Consider the following 21,445-nt stretch of genomic DNA (forward strand, 5'->3'; position numbering starts at 1 on the left):
CACTTGATAGCATGTGAAAAAGAACAAAAGGGCTCCTAACACCAGAAAAAATTCAAGGCCAAACATACTCACTGGTACTCTCGTTCCCCAGCTGAAAAGTTCTGAATTCATACAGTTGAATCCTTCTTAACAGTCTGCTTTACGGGAACCTTTATCACCGTCGTTCCCCAGCTGATGAGTTCTGAATTCGGCAGTTGAATCCTTCTCAACAGTCTGTGTTACGGGAACCTTATAACCTTGATTCGCAGTTCTGGTTCTGGAATGAAGTATCCCTCCTGCGCCAGTCCGGAGTTTTTTCTCGTCCCGGATTTTCTCGTCCCGGAATTCGGCACCAATTGTTATTAGACGCGTTCTCACGACCGGCCAGGAAGAACACCACAGACCAGAATCTTCTGCGGCAAAGCTTTATTCTTACATCTTCAGGAAAAGAGAGCAAGAAGCAAGAGAGAGAGAAAACGAAAACCCCGTCCCTCTTAAGGAGCATTCTCCTTCGCCTCGGACGTGTCACTCCTTGATTGGCTGCAGCCCATCGGCCGAGTTGACGTCACGGGGAAGGCAGAGCACAAGTAGTCATAAGATACCCTTGGCACATGCGCAGATTATTTGTTTACCACTTAGAACACAGGATGTCAGCGCCATCTTGTAACGGCGAATGTGGGGGCGGCTCCCAACACAAAAGTCTCCTATACCCTTCTCTGCCCTGCTCCCCAACCCACCCACTCCCACTTCCTGGCCCTGGCATTCCCCTGTACTGGGGCATATAATTTTTGCTAAACCAAGGGCCTCTCATCCCATTGATGGCCGACTAGGCCATCCTCTGCTACATATGCAGCTAGAGACACAGCTCCAGGGGTACTGATTAGTTCATATTGTTGATCCTCTTATAGGGTTGCAGACCCCTTTAGCTCCTTGGGTACTTTCCCTAGCTTCTTCTTTGGGGGCCCTGTGTTCCATCCAATAGATGACTGTGAGCATCCACTTCTGTATTTGCCAGGCACTGGCATAGCCTCACAAGAGATAGAAGGTTCTTTTTCATTTTGTAGGCTGCCCTTTTGTCCTACTGATGCTATCCTTTTCTGTACAAAAGCTTTTCAGCTTCATGAGGTCCTATTTATTATTTATTGATCTTAGTGCCTGCACTACGAGTTTAGTATGTTGTCTTCTGTACCAATGCATTTGAGGCAATTCCCCCAATTTTTCTTCTCCTAGATTTAATGTATCCAGTTTTATATTGAGATCTTGATCCACTTGAACTTTAATTTCATGCAAAGTGATAAATATGGATCTATTTGCATTCTTCTGCATGAAGACATCCTGTTAGACCAGCACCAACTGGTGAAGATGCTTCTTTTTTTGTTGAATGGTATTGGCTGCTTTGTCAAAAATTGAGTATCCATAGGTGTATGAGTTTATTTTTGTGTCTTCAATTTAATTCCCTTGATCAACCTGTCTATTTCTATACCAATACCATGCAGTATTTGTTACTATTGCTTTGTAGCACAGCTTGAAGTCAGTGATGGTAATACCTCCAAATATTCTTTTATTGTTGAAAGTTATTTTATCTATCATGGATTTTTTTTTATTTTAACATTTAAAGTTCAGAATTATCTTTCAATGTTATAAGCAATTGTATTGCAATTTTGAGGATAAATGCATGGAATCTATAAATTGCTTTTGGTGAGATAGCCATTATTACTATATTAATCCTAACTAACTAATAAGCCTTGCGATCTTTCCATCTTCAGATGTTTTCTCAATTTCATTCTTCAGAGTTCTTAGCCTACAAGTATTTGACATGCTTTGGTAGAGTTTTCCCAAGATATTTTATATTATTTGTGAGTATTCGGAGGGTTGTTGTTCACCCAGAGTAACTGGGACACCTGGGATCCAGGGATGAAGGAAACCCCATACAGCAAGAGTCACGGGTTTCTCCCAGTTTGCACTAGTGCCCAGAGCATACCTGGAGCTCTGTCTCCCCACAAACTCTTACAATAACTAGAGGAAGCTTGATTCCCAGGTGCTCTTACACAGTCAGGATCACAGAATCACAGGAAGCTCAAGTCCAAGGAAATGTGACACACCCAGCATCACTGGAGCTCTGACTCACCCAAGATCTCAGTTGAGGCCACAACATCTGCCCCAACACCCAGCACAACCGGGGCCCCCATAGGAACCAGGGAAGTAGGAACCACCGCCAAGCCAGAGGCACACATTCCTTCTGGCTTACACTTGTGCCCTGAGCAGACACAGGGTTCTGGCTCCCCTCCAAACCCTACAACACCTAGAGAAAGCTAGACTCCCAGAAGCTCTGACACAACAGGATCTTAGGAGCTCAGACACAACAGGGTCTCAGGATCCCAGAGACAGTTTAACTCTCAGGAGCTCTGATACACCCAGGATCTCAAGATCACAGGATCACAGAATCACAGGATCACAAAGACAAATGGACTCCCAGGAGTTATGACACAAGGAAGCTCAAAGGAGGAACAGGCTCCAGTCAGAGACAGCAAGGGAAGTTATCACTAGAAATAACCAAATGGTGAGAAGCAAGCACTAGACCAAGCAACAGAAACCAATGCTACTTGACAACATCATAACCCAGTTCTCCCACCACACCATACCCCAGCACAACTGAAAAGCAAGATTCTAATCTAAAATTCCATCTCATAAATATGATAGAGGACTTTAAGGAGGACATAAATAACTCTCTTAAATAAATACAGGAGAGCACAGGTAAATAAGTAGAAGCCGTTAAAGAGGAAACATATAAATCTCATAAAAAATTTCAGGAAAACACAACCAAACAGGTAAAGGATTGAATAAACAACCCAGGATCTAAAACAGAAAATAGAAACATTAAAGAAAACACAAAGGGAGACAACTCTGGAGATGAAAAAATGAGGAAAGAGAACAGGAGTCACAAATGCAAGCATCACCAAACAAAATACAAGAGATAGATAAGAGAATCTCACCTATAAAAGATACCATAAAAACAGTAACACAACAGTCAAAGAATAAAGAAAAAAGCTCCTAACTCAAAACATTCAAGAAATTCAGGTCACGATGAAAAGACTAACCATAAAAATAATAGGTATAGAAGAGAGCAAAGATTCCCAACTCAAAGGGCCAGTAAATATCAACAAAATTATAGAAGAAAACTCCCCTAACCTAAGGAAAGAGATGCCCATAAACATACAAGAAGCCTATAAACACCAAACAGATAGGACCATGAAAAAAAAAATTCCTCCTATCACATAATAGTCAAAACACCAATTGCACAAAACAAAGAAAAAATCTTAAAAGAGGTAATGGGGATAGATCAAGTAACATATAAAGTCAGACTTACCAGAATTACACAAGACTTCTTAACAGAGACTATAAAAGCCAGAAGACCTTGAACAGATGTCATAAAGACCATAAAAGAACGAAAATGCCAGCCCAGGATATTATACCCAGCAACATTCTCAATTACCATTCTAGTACCATAGATGAAGAAATCAAGATATTCCATAACAAAATCAAATTTAAACTATATTTCTACCAATCCAGCCCTACAAAGGATAATAGAAGGAAAACTCCAACACAAAAAGGGAAACTGCACCCAAGAAATATTAAGAAATTAATCTTCTTACAACAAACCCAAAAGAAGAGAGCCACACAAACAGAATTCCACCTCTAGTTAAAAAAAAAAAAAAAAAAGACTGGAAGCAACAATCATTGGTCTTTAATAACTCTCAACATCTCAATTCCCCCCAATAAAAACACCGAGACTAACAGACTGGACACATAATCAGAACTCAGTACTTTGCTGCATACAGAAACACGCCTCATTGACAAAGACAGCAATACCTCAGGGGAAAAGGCTGGGAAAAAAATCCAAACAAATGGTCCTGAGAAACAAGCTGTAGTAGCAATTCTAGTGTCCAATAAGAGACTTTCAACTGCTTTTCTTCTGTTCTTGCTTGCCTTGTGGGACTGAGCAACTGCTAGATTCTTGGACTTCCATTCACAGCTGCTGCTGACCATTGATGAGGAGTTAGACTACAGACTCTTCTTTCAAGAGGAATGAATGCAAGCAAGAGTGATGTCCATTACCTCCAGACCAACAAAGATCAGCAATGAATAAATATTCATAACTTTTAGGAGTATTCTGGGAGCAGAAAAAACAGTAGTATAAATTACCTACAAACTAGAAAATGAATGGTACATATGAATAATTGAAAGACAAAGTATTTTATGCTATTTAAGAGAAGAAAAGAGCTTAAGTTAGTATTTGTATGGAAATGTTAAAGTCTTCTATCATCATTATGAGATGTGATTTTTAGATTGAAAACAGAGTCACAGTTTCAATCTGTGTCTGGGAGTTGACCCTATGCCACAGCCCTCCCTACTCAAATCCCACCAAGAGAGAGTAGGTCTCCCAGGAGAGATGACACATAGGCTTACAGGACAAACAAGCCACAGTCAGAGACAGCAAGACCAGGTAACACCAGAGATAAACAGATGGGAAAAGGCAAGTGCAAGAACATAAGCAACAGAAAACAAGGCTACTTGGCATCATTAGAACCCAGTGTTCCCACCACAGCAAGCCCTGGAAACCCCAACACACAAGAAAAGCAAGACTCTGTTTTAAAATCACATCTCATAATGATGATAGAGGTCTTTATGAATAACATAAATAACTCCATTAAAGAAATATAGGAGAATGCAAGCAAACAGGTAGAAGACCTTAAAGAGGAAACATAAAAGTCCCTTAAAGAACTACAGGAAAACACAACCAAACAGGTGAAGGAATTAAACAAAACCATAGAGTATCTAAAAATGAAACTATAAACAATAAAGAAATCACAAAGGGAGACAACCCTGAAGATAGAAAACCTAGGAATGAGATCAGGAGCCATAGATGCAAATATCACCAGCAGAATACAAAGAGATAGAAGAGAGAAAAACCTAAAACAACTCTGTGGTTTAATTTAATGTTGGCTAAAGGCTTGCTCTATACTGCATTTTTTGCATTTAGGTGTGTGCTTTGTATCCATGATCTTTACAAGACTTTTAACATGAAGGGTGCTGGATTTTGTCAAAGGCTTTTCAGCATCTAATGAGATCTTTTGGTGTGAAATTCTCTTTCTTTGTTGAGTCTTTGTGTGGTTTAGGTATCAGGGTGATGGTGGCCTCATAGAATGAGTTTGGTAGTGTTCCCTCTGTTTCTATTTTGTGGAGTGGTTTGAGGAGTATTGGTATTAGCTTTTCTTTGAAAATCAAGTAAAATTCTGTGCCAAAACTATCTGGGCTTTCTTAGGTTCAGAGATTTTTTTAATGACTGCTTCCATTTCCAAAGGTGTTATAGGACTATTTAGGTAGTTTAAACAATCTTTATTTAACTTTGAGTTAAAGTGTTATCTGTTTAGAAAATCATTCATTTAGATTTTTCAGTTGTGTGGAGTACCTGCTTTTGAAGTAAGACCTAAAGATTCTTTGGATGTCCTCAGTGTCCATTGTTATGTCTCTCTCTTCATCTATGAGTTTGTTCATTTGGATACACCCTCTCTGCCCTTTAATTAGACTGGGTAAAGGTTTGTCTATCTTGTTGATTTCCTCAAAGAACTACCTCTTGGTTTGATGATGCTTTGTATCATTCTCTTTGTTTCTAATTGATTGATTTCAGCCATGAATTTGATTATTTCTTACTGGGTTCTACTCCTACTGGGTCTCTCTCTCTCTCTCTCTCTCTCTCTCTCTCTCTCTCTCTCTCTCTCTCTCTCTCTCTCTCTCCCTCTCTCTCTCTCTCTCTCTCTCTCTCTCTCTCACACACACACACACACACACACACACACACTTTTCTCTCAGTACTGCTTTCATTATGTCACATAAGTTTGGGTATGTTGTTTCTTCATGTTCATTGAATTCTAGAAAGTCTTTAATTTCTTTCTTATTTTTTCCCTGACCCAGTGATCGCTGAGTAAGTAGAGAGTTGTTCAACTTTCATGAGTTTGTAGGCTTTCTGTTGTTTCTGTTGTTGGTGAAGTAAGGCTTTAATCCATCGTGGTCTTGTAATATACAAAGAGCTATTTCAATTTTGTTTATCTGTTGAGGCTATATGGTCAATTTTGGAGAAAGTTCCATGAGATGCTCAGAAGAAAGTAATATCTGTAAGGACTATTTGAATCATAATATCTGTTGGTTTCTCTATTTTTCTGTTTAGTTTCTATCTCAATGACTTCTCCACTGGTGAATGTGGATTGTTGAAGTCTCCCACTATTAATATATGGGGTTTGATATGTGATTTAAACTTCAGTAATATTTCTTTTACAAATGTGGGTTGCCCATATACCATCCCAACTACCAAACCCAGACACTATTGCAGATCCCAACAAGAACTTGCTGACAGGAGCCTGATATAGCTGTCTCCTGAGAGGCTCTGCCAGTGCCTAATGCAGAAGTGGATGCTCAAAAAAAAAAAAAAAAACAAAACAAAACAAATGTGGGTTGCCTTACATTTCAGGCATGTCTGTTCAGAATTGAGAGGTTATCCTGATGAATTTTTTCTTTGATCAGAATAAAGTTTCCTTTCCTGTCTCCTGTGATTGACTTTGGTTGAAAGTCTATTTTATTAGATATTAAAATGTCTACCAGCTTGATGTGTGCATCTGTTTGTTGTAAAATCCTTTTCAAGCCCCTTGCTCTGAGGTAATATCTATCTTTGTTGCTGAGATATGGTTTGTATTTGCAGTAAAATGCTGGATCCAGTTTACACATCTACTCTGTTCATCTGTGTCTTTTTATTGGGGAACTGAATTCATCGATGTTGCGAGATATTTATGATCAATGACGTTTAATTTCTGTTATTTTCATGGTGGTGGTAGTTGTGGTAGTGGCAGAGGTGGCATGTGTGTGTGTGTGTGTGTGTGTGTGTGTGTGTGTGTGTGGTGAGTGTTTCTCTTCTTTTGGTTTTGCCAGTGTGAAATTATTTATTTCTTGTATTTTCTTGAGTGGTGCTCTCCTAGTATTGAAGAATTTCTTCTAGTATCCTCTGTAGTACTGGATTAGTGGAAAGATATTGTCTAAATTTGGTTTCCTCATGGAATATCTTTTCCTCATCTATGGTGAATGAAAGTTTTCCTAATCATAGTAGTCTGGGCTGGCATCTGTGTTCTCTTAGAGAGTGGAAGACCCTTCTGGCTTTTAAAGTCTGTTGAGAAGTCTGGGATGATTCTAAAAAAAAAATGCCTTCATATGTTATTTTGTCTTTATCCTTGAGGCTTTTAATATTATTTTTTGTTCTGTATATTTGATGTTTTGATTATTATGTGGTAAAAGGATTTTCTTTTTGGTCCAATCTATTTGGTGTTCTGTAAGCTTTTTGTATGTTCTAGGAATCTCTTTCTTTAGGTTAGGAAAATTTTGTTCTTTGATTTTGTTGAAGATATTTTCTTGACTTTTGAGTTAGAAATCTTCTTTTTCTGTTTGTATTATTCTTAGGTTTGGTATTTTCATAGTGTCCCAAGTTTCCTGGATGTTTTGTGTTAGATACATTTTAGCTTTAACATTTTCCTTGACCCATGTGTCAGTTTCTTCTATCATATCTTGTATGCCTAAGAGTCTCTTTGCCATCTCTTATATTCTGTTCGTGTTGTTTGCATCTTTAATACCTGTTCTCTTTTCTAGATTTTCTATCTCCAGGGTTGTTTCAGTTTGTGATTTCTTTATTCCTTTAATTTCAATTTTCAGGTCTTGAACAGTTTTACTCATTTTCTTCACCTGGTTTGATTGTCTTTTCCTGTACTTCCTTAAGGGATTTATTCATTTTCTCTTTAAATGTCTCTATCATCTTCATAAGATAAGATTTAAGGTCATTTTCTTGTGCTTCAGGTGTGTTAGGATATCGAGGGCTTCCTGTAGTATGATAGCTGTATTCTCATGGTACAATATTGACCTGGCTTTTTTTGATTGTGTTCTTATGCTGATCTCTAGCCATCTGATTGTCCATAGTCTTGGCAGACATGGCAGTACTTGTTGATAATAGGCCTCTGGGATTGTAGGCAGAGGTGGTTTTCCTGGATGGCAACAGGCCTCCAGGGAAGCAGACAGAGCTGTGACAGGGGAAATGGAGTGCAAAGAAGACAAGGTGGAAAATGCTGCTGCTAGGTCTGCCTAGAGTGGCCAGAAGGCAGGAAATGGGGATAGGGGCCTCACCTGGTCGTCACTGATGTCTTTAGGCCTCTTTGTGGCATTTTAAATATTCCACTCCATTTTCAAATCAATATTCTATTTTTTATTATTGCTGAATATAGATAGGAGCTAGAGATAGATAGATAGATAGATAGATAGATAGATAGATAGATAGATAGATAGATAGATACACAAATATATAAATAAAACCTGTTGGGCTCATTTTGTAGTTTGCAGGTATATGGTATGGGGGCTGACTGCTTTCTATTGTTTAACAGGTTAAGGGGCTCATCAAGCAAGGGGTTAATTCTCCCTCTCTCAGTCATTATTGGTTATTTGCAATTCTTTGTTTAAGGGTGGGACTCTGAGATTTTTTTTTTTACTTTTACATATTAACATGTGTATTGATATTCATTACTCAGGTCTGATATACACTGCCATTCCTAGAAGAGAGCCTCATAGACTTTCTGGCATTCTGGTTCTTATAAACTTTCTTCCCTTCTTCTGAAATATTCCCTGAGTTATAGATGCAGGATCTGTGCTGCAGTTATATTATTTGTGTATGGGGTGACCCCAATCTCTTGAGCTCTGTATTTTATTCAGTGCAGTTTTCTGTAATTGTTTGTACTTTCTGTAAAGAGAAGCTTCTCTGATGAGAATTATAGATACACCCACTGGTGGGTATAGGATGGTATATGCTGGTAGTAGACTCTCTTCTAAAAAATCTATAACTGTATAATCCCCAGGTAGTTAACTAATTTTCTAGTACAAGGCATGGTTTCCCACATGTTTACCAGGACTTCAGTTCAATTGGACAGCTATTATAATAAACATATGAGTAGTACTTTATTATACTGAGATTGTTCACAACTCCTGATAATCAACTCAGATGACAGCAGATGCTGGTGAGGATGTGAAGAAAGAAGAACACTCCTCCATTGCTGGTGGGATTGCAAGCTGGTACAACCACTCTGGAAATTAATCTTGCAGTTTGGACATAGTACATGTAACTTGAGGACCCACCTATACCACACCTGGGCGTATACCCAAAACATGCCCCAACATATAACAAAGACACATGCTCCACTATGTTCATAGAAGCCTTAGTTATAATAGCCAGAAGCTGAAAACAACCTAGATGCCCCTCAACAGAAAAATGGATACAGAAAATGTGGTACTATTATACAATGGAGTACTACTCAGGCATTAAAAACAATGACTTCATGAAATTCAGCAGGCAAATAGATTGAACTAGAAAATATCATCCCAAGAGAGGTAGCCCAGGCACAAAAGAACACACATGGTATATACTCACTGATAAGTGGCTATTAGGCAAAAAGCCCATGATGCAATTCACAGACCATATGAAGCTCAAGACGTAGGAAGATCAAAGTGTGTATGCTTCAGTCCTACTTAGAAAAGGGATCAAAATAATCATGGGAGGTACATGGAGGGAGAGATGAGGGAGAGGGAAAAGGGTGTCAGGACCAGATCTGGGAGGAGACAGGGGAGAAGTATAGAGGTTCAGGAAATTGAATGAAGGTGTGTAGCAGTAGCAGATGTTAAACTGGAGGTAACCACTAGAACATTCCAGATGCCAGGAAAGCAACAGGCTCCCAGGACCCAGTGGGATGACAATAGCTGAAATACCCAAAAAAGGAGAGATAAAACCTGTAGAGACCATATCAAGAGGTACATGTCCAGAGGCACAGCCCCCAGGGATGGGCCCACCCACCCATCTCAAAAATATTAACCCAGAATTGCTCCTGTCTAAAGAAAATGCAGGAACAAAGAGTGGAGCAGAGACTGAAGGAAAGGCCATCCAGAGACTGCCTCAACTATGGATCCACACTATTGCTGATGCCAAAAATTGCTTGCTTTCAGGAACCTGGTATAGCTTTCTACTGAGATGCTGTGCCAGACCCTGACCAATACAGATGCAGATGCTCACAGCCAACCGTCAGACTGAGCACAGGGACTCCAATGGAGGACTGAAGGAGCTGGAGGAGTTTGCAAAGCCATTGGAAGAACAACAATATTAACCAGCCAGACTCCCTAGAACTCCCAGGGATTAAACCACCAACCAAAATGTACACATGGAGGCACCCATGGCTCCAGCTGCATATGTAGCAGGATTGCTTTACCTGGTATCAATTGGAGGAGAGCCCCTTGGTCCTGTGGAGACTTGAAGCCTCAGCATAGGTGAATGTTAGGGTGGTCAGGCAGGAGTGGGTGGGTGGGTGGGGGAGCACCCCCATAGGAGCAGGGAAGGGGGATGGGAGTTGGGATTTGGTGGGGGGAACTGGGGAGGGAGATAACATTTGAAATGTAAATAAATAAAATAACCCACAAAAAGAATATGAAAGCAGATACTATAATTGCTGTAAAATTATATATTTTCCATAAAGTTGTTGACACATTCCAGTGACAGAGTGATTACTCTTCTAAAAGTTTTTGACCAGGGAGGTCTCTGAAGCCATCCACAGAATACACGCACTGCCAATGAGAATACACAAACCAAATTTTAAGAGTCCATTTATGGATGTAGATATACTCTGCTCTTTTCAGAGTATGTAGAAATTAGGCTGGGCATGATCTCTAGAATGTTAACATAGCTAACTTGATAATGCTAAATGTATTACACTGAATGCTAGGGTCAACAGATGATCTGGTCATCTGCATGTTAACACAATTCTGAAACTAGACACAATGTACTTACCAGTCCAAGGCTCAACACATATAGTTACAACCAAAGCCCTTTTGCCAGAATACAACTTTGGTCAATACAGAGAAGCCATATTTCACAATATATGCTGGATTACAAATCTGTGACTAGGGTAGACCTACGTCCATTAAGAAGATTTTTAGTGGTGTTCGTTTGTTTGTTTGTTTTTGTTTTTGTTTTTTGATAAACAGATGTGGTGTGCTTACTACTCTTCTTAAAGTGATTTTGTGTCTGGTAGATAGGTAGCTATTATCAGCCTAAGTAGCAAAGATAAACCTTATAATGCTTGGTGGTTGCTGGCAAAGATTCAAATCAATTTAAGTGCAGAGAATGATTGCTACTATGCTTAAATAAATAAGTGATAGTTACTATGCATGGATCCCTGAGGGTCATATAATAACTTAAAAATATGCAACCCATTAATGGCTCAAGTAGTTTTGCAAAGACTTAACAGATGAACATGGGCGCCTGAGGGACAGAATGAAGTGTTAGGAAATGCCTACATTTCTCCGGACGTGACATGAACATCAGACATCAGGAAGTAGATGGGACTATGATGATCTGTAACCTCACGGAAGTTAGCCATTATTCACAAACTAGGAAAAGGTATATTTACAACTACAGTAATGTTGATGGGGCAGTTAACATTCCCTGAGGGGTCATGAGGCCCTCATCTAGGATTGGACAACTTTCCTCTTGCAAACCATCTCTGCATAGCTTTGGGGCATGTCTGGCAAACTATATAGGTGGTGGGAAGTTAACTGAAGACGATCCTAGTGAAGCAGCTTTCCTCAGTCGGTACCTACACTGTGGTGGGATTTTCCAGAGATGCGGCTGTCTAAGATTCAACCACACCAATGTAAGTACTACCTTACCTAGGCTCCTTAAAGCTTAATTAATGCATAATTTTATAGCAATAGACATTTGTACAGAACACATTTTCTGCCTTCATGTAGTACTTACAGCATTCTAGCCTTTGCTCCATAAGGTAACTGTGCAGCATATTTAGAAAAGTCATTTTCGCAAAGGTTAACCTTCCTTGTTCCAGAGATATATGTCAACTTTAAAAAGTATGTTTTCGGGGCTGGCGAGATGGCTCAGCGGTTAAGAGCACCAACTGCTCTTCTGAAGGTCCTGAGTTCAAATACCATCAACCACATGGTGGCTCACAACCACCTGTAATGAGATCTGATGCCCTCTTCTGGTGTGTCTGAAGACAGCTACAGTGTACTTACATATAACAATAAATAAATCTAAAAAAAAAATGAAGAAGAAGAAAGAAAGAGTGTTTTTTTTTTTTGATGGAAGTGAGGCGAAAAGGGGGTACATTACTGATTTTTTTTGTCCAATTTTTTATTAGATATTTTCTTCATTTACATTCCAAATGCTATCCTGGAAGTCCCCTATACCATTCCCCTGCCCTGCTCCCCTACCCACCCACTCCCACTTCTTGGCCCTGACATTCCCCTGTACTGGGGCATATAAAGTTTGCAAGACCAAGGGGCCTCTCTTCCCGATGATGGCCAACTAGGCCATCTTCTGCTACATATGCAGCTAGAGACACAAGCTCTGGGAGTACTGATTAGTTCATATTGTTGTTCCACCTATAGGGTTGCAGACCCCTTTAGCTCCTTGGGTATTTTCTTTAGCTCCTACGTTGGGGGCCCTGTGTTCCATCCAATAGATGACTGTGAGTATCCACTTCTGTATTTGCCAGGCATTGGCATAGCCTCACAAGAGACAGCTATATCAGGGTCCTTTCAGCAAAATCTTGCTCAAATATGCAATAGTGTCTGCGTTTGATGGCTGATTATGTGATGGAACCCCAGGTGGGGCAGTCTCTGGGTGGTCCATCCCTCTGTCTCAATTCCAAACTTTGTCTCTGTAACTCCTTCCACGGGTATTTTGTTCCCCATTTTAAGGAGGGAGGAAGTATCCACACTTTAATCTTCCTTCTTGAGTTTCATGTGTTTTGCAAATTGTATCTTGGGTATTCTAGTTTCTGGGCTAATATCCACTTATCAGTGAGTGTATAACATGTGAGTTATTTTGTGATTGAGTTACCTCAATCAGGATGACACCCTCCAGATCCATCCACTTGCCTAGGAATTACTGATTCTAATGTGTAGAAACTAGAGATATGTCCGCACAGCATCCAATCCACAGGACAACTCCAGAGCAAGGAATGGCCTATCTCAAAAAGGCTACACTAGTGCTGGGATGAAACCCCTGGATTCTGTGGATCTAATTTGTCACAATTCCTATATCATGCAGTTAACACATTCAGGTTCCAAGGCACCATGAACTGCCTGACTTGAGTCAACCTGATTAAACTTCCAATACTCAACTAAGACAAACACTAGCAGATGTATATCTTGTACGGCTTTGAGAATTTGATTTAATCATAATAAATTTGTAAATAAAAGTGTGAGCTACTTGCCTTTACATTCTTGATAATATTTTTAAGAAAATGAATTAATGAGGATTATGGGATTTATTTCAGGAAATGTAAAAGAAAAGTAGCTTATTTGGACCTTGTTTCTTTCTCCGTTAATTAATTGTAGGTGTGTGTGTGTGTGTGTGTGTGTGTGTGTGTGTGTGTGTGTGTATGTTTGTGTGTGTTCATCAAATGTTAAATAAACTCAGGGAAGAGAACCATGTCTTCGAAAAATGATAGGCACTATAAATTTTGTAAATATTATTTTACTTAATTAAATATTAATTTAATATATTGTTTAGTTAATTGTACATTACACATTCTGTGATATTTTTAATTACTTGGCTACTTGAATGTAGGTATTTCCTGCACATAAGTATTTTCAAAATTCTCAATTTAATTTTGGACATTTATGAATTCTAATTTTCCTGAAGGTTTGCAAATTATTTCCTCTTTTTATAATTGTGGATTTGTGTAGTGTGCACATTTATAGTTGTTCTTTTTTGTGTATGTGTGCCATGGAGAATGAAAGTTTTGCTATGCAGAAAATCGCGCTTCATAGTTTTTTGACCATATTCAGAGACGTGGGGGTCTCTTAATGAAATTCAAAGACAACCATTATAACTATCATGCTAGGAAGCTTGTGATGTGGACTCCAGGTCCCCACCTGTGGATGTACAATTATAGGGAAGCTGAAATATCACAGAATCCAGGAATTCAAATTCTATCCTTCACACTTTCTTGCCAAGCATTTTAATCATGAAGACATCTCCCCAGTCCAAGGCTCACGTTTCAATATAAAGAAACACTTTGTAGTAATATTACTAAAGTATAAATTTCCTTTTTATAGTGGCAGTTGATCTTTCCTCCCTGTTGAAACGACAAACTACTGATGTGTTTTAGGTTTATGTCTGTCAAAAGCACATTGACAGTGAAGCTAGCACATATCCTTGTCACAAATTTTAAAGGTGGCTGTTGTTATAGCAGAGGTAATAGAGCCTCTCTTATTATGCCATCTAATGGAAATTGTTAACTAAATTTCATTGGGGAAGACGTTTTTTTGTTTTGTTTTTTTTTTGTTTTGTTTTTTTTCTCAACCCATCTCAGATCTACAAAGCTTTGTAACAGAGGACACGGTGGCTAGACAGGGTTTCACTATACAGCATGACTCTTGTGACTTCACATGAATAATTTGTCTCTGTGATTTCATTCCTTATAGCAGGGACACTTCTGCTGCTGCTGCTGTCAAACTTGCTCATGTGGGAGAATGTGGCCTCTGTGCCCAGATGTATCATGGAAGATGGAGGTTGCCAGAAGGTCCTCAACTACATTTTTAACATGACAAGCACCATATCTGAGAACTTCAACAACCTTTCTTCAGAAACATTAAATGATTTTGTAAGTACCTCACTAACAGCTGGCTTCTCTATAAAAAAATGCCCTATGTCAGTAACTGGGTACACTACAGGTTAAATGGCAAGACATCATGAATCAAAATCCAAACAATACACATTCATAGGCTCAAGAAAGCAAAAACCACTAGAACATGGGGAGAAAAGAAGTTGGTTTTATAAACTCAGTAAATTTGTGAAAAAAAGTATTTTTAAAATACTTTTGAATACAATTTTAAGAGATTTTTCTCTAATATGTTTTTTATTTTATTTATTTACATTTCAAATGTTGTCCCCCTTCCCAGTTTCATCTCTGTAAACCCCCTCTCGCCTATCCCCTTTGCTTGTAAAATGGTGCTCCTCTACGCACCCAAGCCTGATTCAGCCCTCTGTCATCCCTATGCTGGAGCAACAAGCCTCCACAGGACCAAGGGCCTCCCCTCCCATTGATTCCAGATAAGGCAATCCTCTGCTACATATGTAGCTTCAGCCATGGACCAAACCATATGCCCTCTTTGTTTGGTAGTTTATTCCCTCGGAGCTCTGAGAGGGGTCCTGTTAGTTGATATTGTTGTTCTTCCTGTGGGGTTGCAATCTCCTTCAGTTCTTTCAGTCCTTCCCCTAATCTTCCACTGTGGTCCCCTCTCCCCCAGGCTCAGTTCAATAGTTGGCTGTGAATATTTGCATCTTTCTTAGCCTAATGCTGGCAGAGCCTCTCAGAGGACAGACATACTAGGCTCCTGTCTGTGAGCACTTCTTGGCACCTTAAATAGTGGCAGGGTGTGGTGTCTTCAGATGGGATAGATTCCAAGATGGGGATCATCCATGGATGGCCTTCCCTTCAGTCCCTGCTCCATTTGTGTCCCTGAATTTCCTTTAGACAGGAATAATTCTGAGTTAAAATGTTTGAAATGAGTGGGTGGCCCCATCACTCAACTACTGGCCATGCCTATCTCTTAGAGGTAGACTCTTCAGGTATTTTCTCTCCTCTCTTGGGTATTTTGACTAATGTCATCCCCATTGGGTCCTGGGAATCTCTTGCTTCCCTGGCACCTGGAACTTTCTAGTGGTTCCCCATGTAACCACCCCACTGCTACATATTTCTACTTATTCTCCTAACTCTTTGGATTTCTCTCCTGTCTCTTTCCATACCTGATCCCGTGTCCCCTTTTTTCCTCCCCCTTAGCTTTCTACTTTTGATAGAATATCCTAAAAGAAATGAATGAAAAGAGCACTAAGGTCCTGTTCTTGCGTGCTGCAGGTAGTCTCCACTGGCATTCTTCACTTAGATCACTGAAGATAGCCAATAAAGGAGAATCAAGTTGGGTGAATCCCTAACATTGAAAATAATTAGCATGACTGAAACAATTTCAAAAGCCCAAAATCTAGGAGCCATTGTTTAAAGAATTTGAGAATGTGAGTTTACCATTAGAAGGTAAGAACCATATTAGGAATAAAAATAGGCTTTCTCTCCCTGATGAATGTACTTTGAGGGATGGATCTTATTCATTTTCTGTCAGTCCAGGAGGCAAAAACAGATAAGAGCTGCAGCATCAATGAGTATCAGCACAAGGCACCCATGTGTGCAGTAAACATGTACTAATATTGTCCTCTGTAGTCACTGTTTTTTTTATCCTCCATTCCTAATTGACAACATTTAATCTTAAGATCCCTAACAACTCATGAAACACTAACAATTTAGCTGATTATTAAATTTAAATAATGAATGTGGTATATAATATATAGGAACATACAATTTTTAGATATTAATATGTAAATATTAAATTATATTTTATACTTTAATTTTTTATTGTGGAGTATTTCCTAAGATATACTTTGATACTATTGCAATCAAAACAATTATATTCTTAAATATTCATGAATTTGATATATTCAATGTATATAGAGACAGTGCTAATAGAAAGTAAAAATATAATTTTGTAACATGTAATTAAAGTAAGTATATCAGTTTTCTCCAACAGAAATCATGAGTTTGAAGACATAGATGAACTATGTACTGGACTCTAATCCTAGAGAAAGATAATCATTAAAATCGTATTTTGTAAATTTGATGTTTTAGTGCTCCCTTTGTAAATAGTAACTTTTAATAGAGAGAGAAATCGGAACAGTAAATCTATAAAAAAATGTAAAGTTAAATGTTTAGACATGAAATTAGATTTACATCTCCAATGAAAAGAAGTTAATAGACCAAGGGTTTTTTTTTTAATTTCTTAATTTAGAGATTTAATGTACTCTTAACATCTTAACTCATGGATAGGAGAAGTTTCACACTTTTCCAATTCATACAAGAAGAGTTACTAGCAATTGATCACCTCAAATAGATGGAGAACCAGTATTCTTCAGTGAGAAGCCCCTCAGTATACTGTCCAATCCCAAGTCATTATCCACAAACACATGGACATATGAGGAACACTAAATGGAATTAGGGGGTCATATTTACATGTACATATTTATATTTGTTTGTGTGTAGTACATGTGCAACAAAAAGAAAAAAAAAAAGAAAACCATACATCTCCTTTCATAGAGTGTGCTGAACTGTCCAAAGAGGACTCACTCATTGTACATGCCTCAGGGTACTCACACTCTCCATTGCTTATTACATATATGAATTTCATTTATTCAAGGTATATCTTGATAATTTTTTCAAGAAAATAAGTTAGTGAGGATTGTGGGATTTATTTTATGAAATGTGAAAAAAACAGTAGCTTACTGAGACCTTGTATATCTCTCCATTAATTAATTGTAGGTGTGTGTGTGTGTGTGTGTGTGTGTGTGTGTGTGTGTGTATTCATCAAATGTCAAAAGCTCATGGAATAGCACCATGTCTTTGAAAAATGAAATCATAAAGTTGAGAAGGCATGTGAATCTAGGAGGACTTGCAGGGACTAGACTGTAGGGTGATTATTACATAAATACAGTACTCATAGGTGAAATTCCACAACAAAAAACCTAAGAAAATAAATATGTTAAACACCTGTAGAAAGTGCATTAATAACTAACAGTCTGCTCATGAGTTCTTTTACTCAATTCCAAAACTCTAACTGATTGTTTGTTTTTTTATTTCCAGGATACAGAGTATGATCCCCACCAGAAATTCCAGAACAGGCCCACCATGACCTGTCACACTTCATCCCGCTCTGTCCCAAACAACAAAAGGAAGGCTGAAAGAATGCGGGTAAGTCCTCATAACAGGTATTCACTAACACAGTAACCAAACCTTCAGGAATGTGCAGACAGAGCAAGCAGCACAAGACAGGCATACCCTATAGCTAATAAAGTACATGTAAAATAAGAGAGTAACTTTAAAGCATAGTCATGAATTGGTCATGAATCATTCCCTATTTTAATAACAGCTTTATCATTAGGATTGAACCTTTTATTATGGAAGAAACTTTGAATTGATTGGAATTTTCATGGTTAAATTTACTCTCCCATGCAGACTTTAAAAAAAAAAGGGGGGGGGGAACTAGAGTTGTAATTTTTACTATTACTAGAGTACTTCCTTGGGAAGCTTTGCACACTACTAATCATGACATAAACTCTTCTTTTTTTGTTGTTGTTTTTTTGTTTTCTGTTTTTTCGAGACAGGGTTTCTCTGTGTAGCCCTGGCTGTCCTGGAACTCACTCTGTAGACCCGGCTGGCCTCGAACTCAGAAATCTGCCTGCCTCTGCCTCCCAAGTGCTGGGATTAAAGGCGTGTGCCACCACGTATAAACTCGTCTTGACTTGGAAGATGTTACTTGTACTTCTGCTCTTCTGCTTACTTCTTCACTCTTACCTGACACCATTCTCTAGGGGCTTTACATGCAGGTCCAGTAAAATACTATTCGTGTTTTATGGGGTATAGATATGTATTAGGCAGGCAGTGCTAGTGTGTGTGTGTGCGTGTGTGTGTGTGTGTGTGTGTTACTATATATAGGCTGCTTATCTGATGGCCTGCTCATAACCAATCTCAGCATAATTTAAAGTAATTATCATAATATATGTGCACATGGCACACATATAATCTGGTCTCCCTGATGACTTGCTAGACCAGCATTCTGCATATCTGCTAGGAACATAGCAATTGTAAAGCATAAGAAAAGGTAGAGGAAGAGAAAGTGCCTCCTAAGATCTGCTCCATGGCTAGACACTTCACAAACTAGTTCAGTATTGCTTCAACCAACCATCAATACTTCACAAGCTCTGAATACTCAACTAGTTATCACATACAATTCAAACCCCCAATTATACCCTTATATTAACGTGATGCTCAATTGTTTTTGCTTAGCCTGTGGTGCTTCTGAATGTGACAATTAGAATGCTGGCTGCCTGGAAAAACCTTCTGCACCATGTAGAAAACAACATGGCTGATCTCGATGGAACTCCTTATGTTATCATATCAAAAGTTAAGTTGATTGACAGACAAATCAAAAAACTCACTAAAAATCTGCAGAACATTAAGACTATACTCAGCCAGGTAAGTGGTCTCTTTTAAATCTTATGGCTTTTGTGTTTTATGATAGATGTAGCATCTATAATGAAAACTACAGAGTGAGTTCCAGGACAGCCAGGGCTAAACTCTGTCTCGAAAAATAAAACAAACGAAAAGGAAAGGAAAGGAAAGGAAAGGAAAGGAAAGGAAAGGAAAGGAAAGGAAAGGAAAAAAGAAAACAAACCTGGGACTGATTCTCTGCCTGCCACAGCGAAATTTAGCCAGGTAATCTCATAAACAATCTAGGGACTAATAGGACTGTGGCAGCTCAAAAGTGTTTCCACTCAGCACCCCACAACACAGAGCTCTCCTGATGCATTAATGATTGCTAGAAATAGCATGGACAGTGCCTTTCCTGTGCAGTCTAAGTATCCCGACGATTTCACCACAGTCATCCATACATTAGAAGAATTTTAACCCACCAGGTGCAATCCTCATCAGTTCTGTAGCTTTGTGTCCATAAATTATGGAAAACGAATATTGTTGAAATAGAGGAAAGCAAAATTGTCAATTAGCCGGGTGGTGGTGGTGCAGACCTTTAATCCCAGCACTTGGGAGGCAGAGGCAGGGGCAGGCGGATTTCTGAGTTCGAGGCCAGCCTGGTCTACAAAGTGAGTTCCAGGACAGCCAGGGCTACACAGAGAGACCCTGTCTCAAAAAACAAAAACAAAACCAAAAACCAAAAAAAAAAAAAAAAAAAAGAGTAGTAAACTACAAATGGCACCTCAGGGATGACATGGAAAACATGGAAGCCTCCTCACAAGAGAACTGATTATAGATTCTTCCATATCCCTTGGTCAAAACCATGTCCATAGTCAAGAAGCAATTCTGTCTCCTCCTAGAATGATATATTTCATCTTGGATCAACTATATTACAAAAATATATGCATAGTTCTGTCTAGTTTTAAGATAACTAACAAATTGGTAGTACCCTAGTCTACATACATGAAACACGTGTATTTCTTTAAGATTTATATTCATAATATTCTTCAAAATATCATTCAAATTGTTTAAATAATGAAGCTCAATAAATATTAATAATGTGAATAATAACTGGCTGACTTTTATTTGGTAAATAGGTTAATCCTGACCTTAAGAAAAATGAAGACTACCCTGCCTGGTCAGGAGAGCCATATGTACAGCAATCAAAAAGGAGAGTTCAACTTTTTGGTTTGCATAGTTTGTTTTTCTGCTTGAACAATGATGCACAGAAGGTTTCTGATTTCATCAGTATCCTGAGAGACCAAATTGTGCCTAATCAATGAAAAGCTCTCATCCTTCCTATCTATTTCTGGGGCAGTCCATACTGATCCAATCCTTAAAAAGTTCTTTAAGTTTTATAATATTTATGTGTGATTAAATCTAAAGGGTCACTTCTTTTCAAATTTTTATGTTTAATTAAATATAATTACACCACTTCTCCTTCCCTCTACCCACTGCTTGCTACCCATTGTCCCCTGACTCATTTTACTCTTTATAAAATGAATTTTTATTAATTATAATTCCACATGCATAATGTATTATTGCTATGTGTATGTATAAATAAATGAATAAATATATAAATGTAGCCCGTCTTTATTGTTGCTTTATATATTGCTTTCTTTATTGTATTCTTTTTAGGGTTGACAACATAATATTGGAGAACCATTTTTCCCATTTCTTTCTTCATTTCACCCACATACTGATATTCCCTCTCTAGTACTCCTCTCCATCCCACCATAGCCTCTTTGATCTTTCCAGTTTAATGTAGTTGTTCCAGGTAATAAACTCACTTCTGAAATTTGAAGCTAAGTACCATAGATGGGAGATAAGATACAGTGTTTGTCTTTCTGAGTTTGGGTTACGTCACTGACACTTTAGAAATGTCAGTGTCTAACAAACTTAATTTTTCATCATTTCTTTTGTTCATTTAACAATAAAAAATTAAACCTGTTCAAATTTGTTACCAAAAATAGTTTTTAAAAGATGATTCAATTTCACTTAGAATCATAATAAGTTAATATAAGTTATTATAATCAAGGTTTTGATCCTACAAAATAAACTGAAATCTCAAGTATTTTTATGAAAGCCAGCCATTGACTATGAACCATTTTCACAGAAAAATAACGAAAATGCAAATATTATAAAGTGTCTATCTTCAAATACCATAAATAGAATAAAGAAAAAGAAAAGATCTACTGAATGGGCTTAACTAGAATGCAAGATATGGAGCACAGCATTGGAAT

At 38.3% G+C, this 21,445-nt stretch overlaps 1 protein-coding gene across 1 annotated transcript; it reads left to right on the plus strand.

Moving 5' to 3' along the window:
* Nucleotides 1-11,666: 11,666 nt before the first annotated feature.
* Prl5a1 (prolactin family 5, subfamily a, member 1) lies at nt 11,667-20,778 on the plus strand. The gene is made up of 5 exons (NM_023746.4): nt 11,667-11,756; nt 14,554-14,732; nt 17,814-17,921; nt 19,017-19,205; nt 20,300-20,778. The coding sequence occupies exons 1-5, from the start codon at nt 11,726-11,728 to the stop codon at nt 20,483-20,485; spliced, it is 693 nt and encodes a 230-aa protein (NP_076235.1). The 5' UTR covers nt 11,667-11,725; the 3' UTR covers nt 20,486-20,778.
* The last annotated feature ends 667 nt before the right edge of the window (nt 20,779-21,445 follow it).

This window comes from Mus musculus, chromosome 13 (assembly GCF_000001635.26).
Source record: "Mus musculus strain C57BL/6J chromosome 13, GRCm38.p6 C57BL/6J".
NCBI lineage: Eukaryota > Metazoa > Chordata > Mammalia > Rodentia > Muridae > Mus > Mus musculus.

What these genes read in the sequence shown, in the direction of transcription:
- Prl5a1 (NM_023746.4), top strand. Translation starts at nt 11,726, where the DNA reads ATGCGGCTGTCTAAGATTCAACCACACCAAT. An exon ending in GGAAGGCTGAAAGAATGCGG is followed by an intron (nt 17,922 to 19,016) that starts GTAAGTCCTCAT and finishes GTTTTTGCTTAG; the next exon opens with CCTGTGGTGCTTCTGAATGT. An exon ending in TTAAGACTATACTCAGCCAG is followed by an intron (nt 19,206 to 20,299) that starts GTAAGTGGTCTC and finishes TTTGGTAAATAG; the next exon opens with GTTAATCCTGACCTTAAGAA.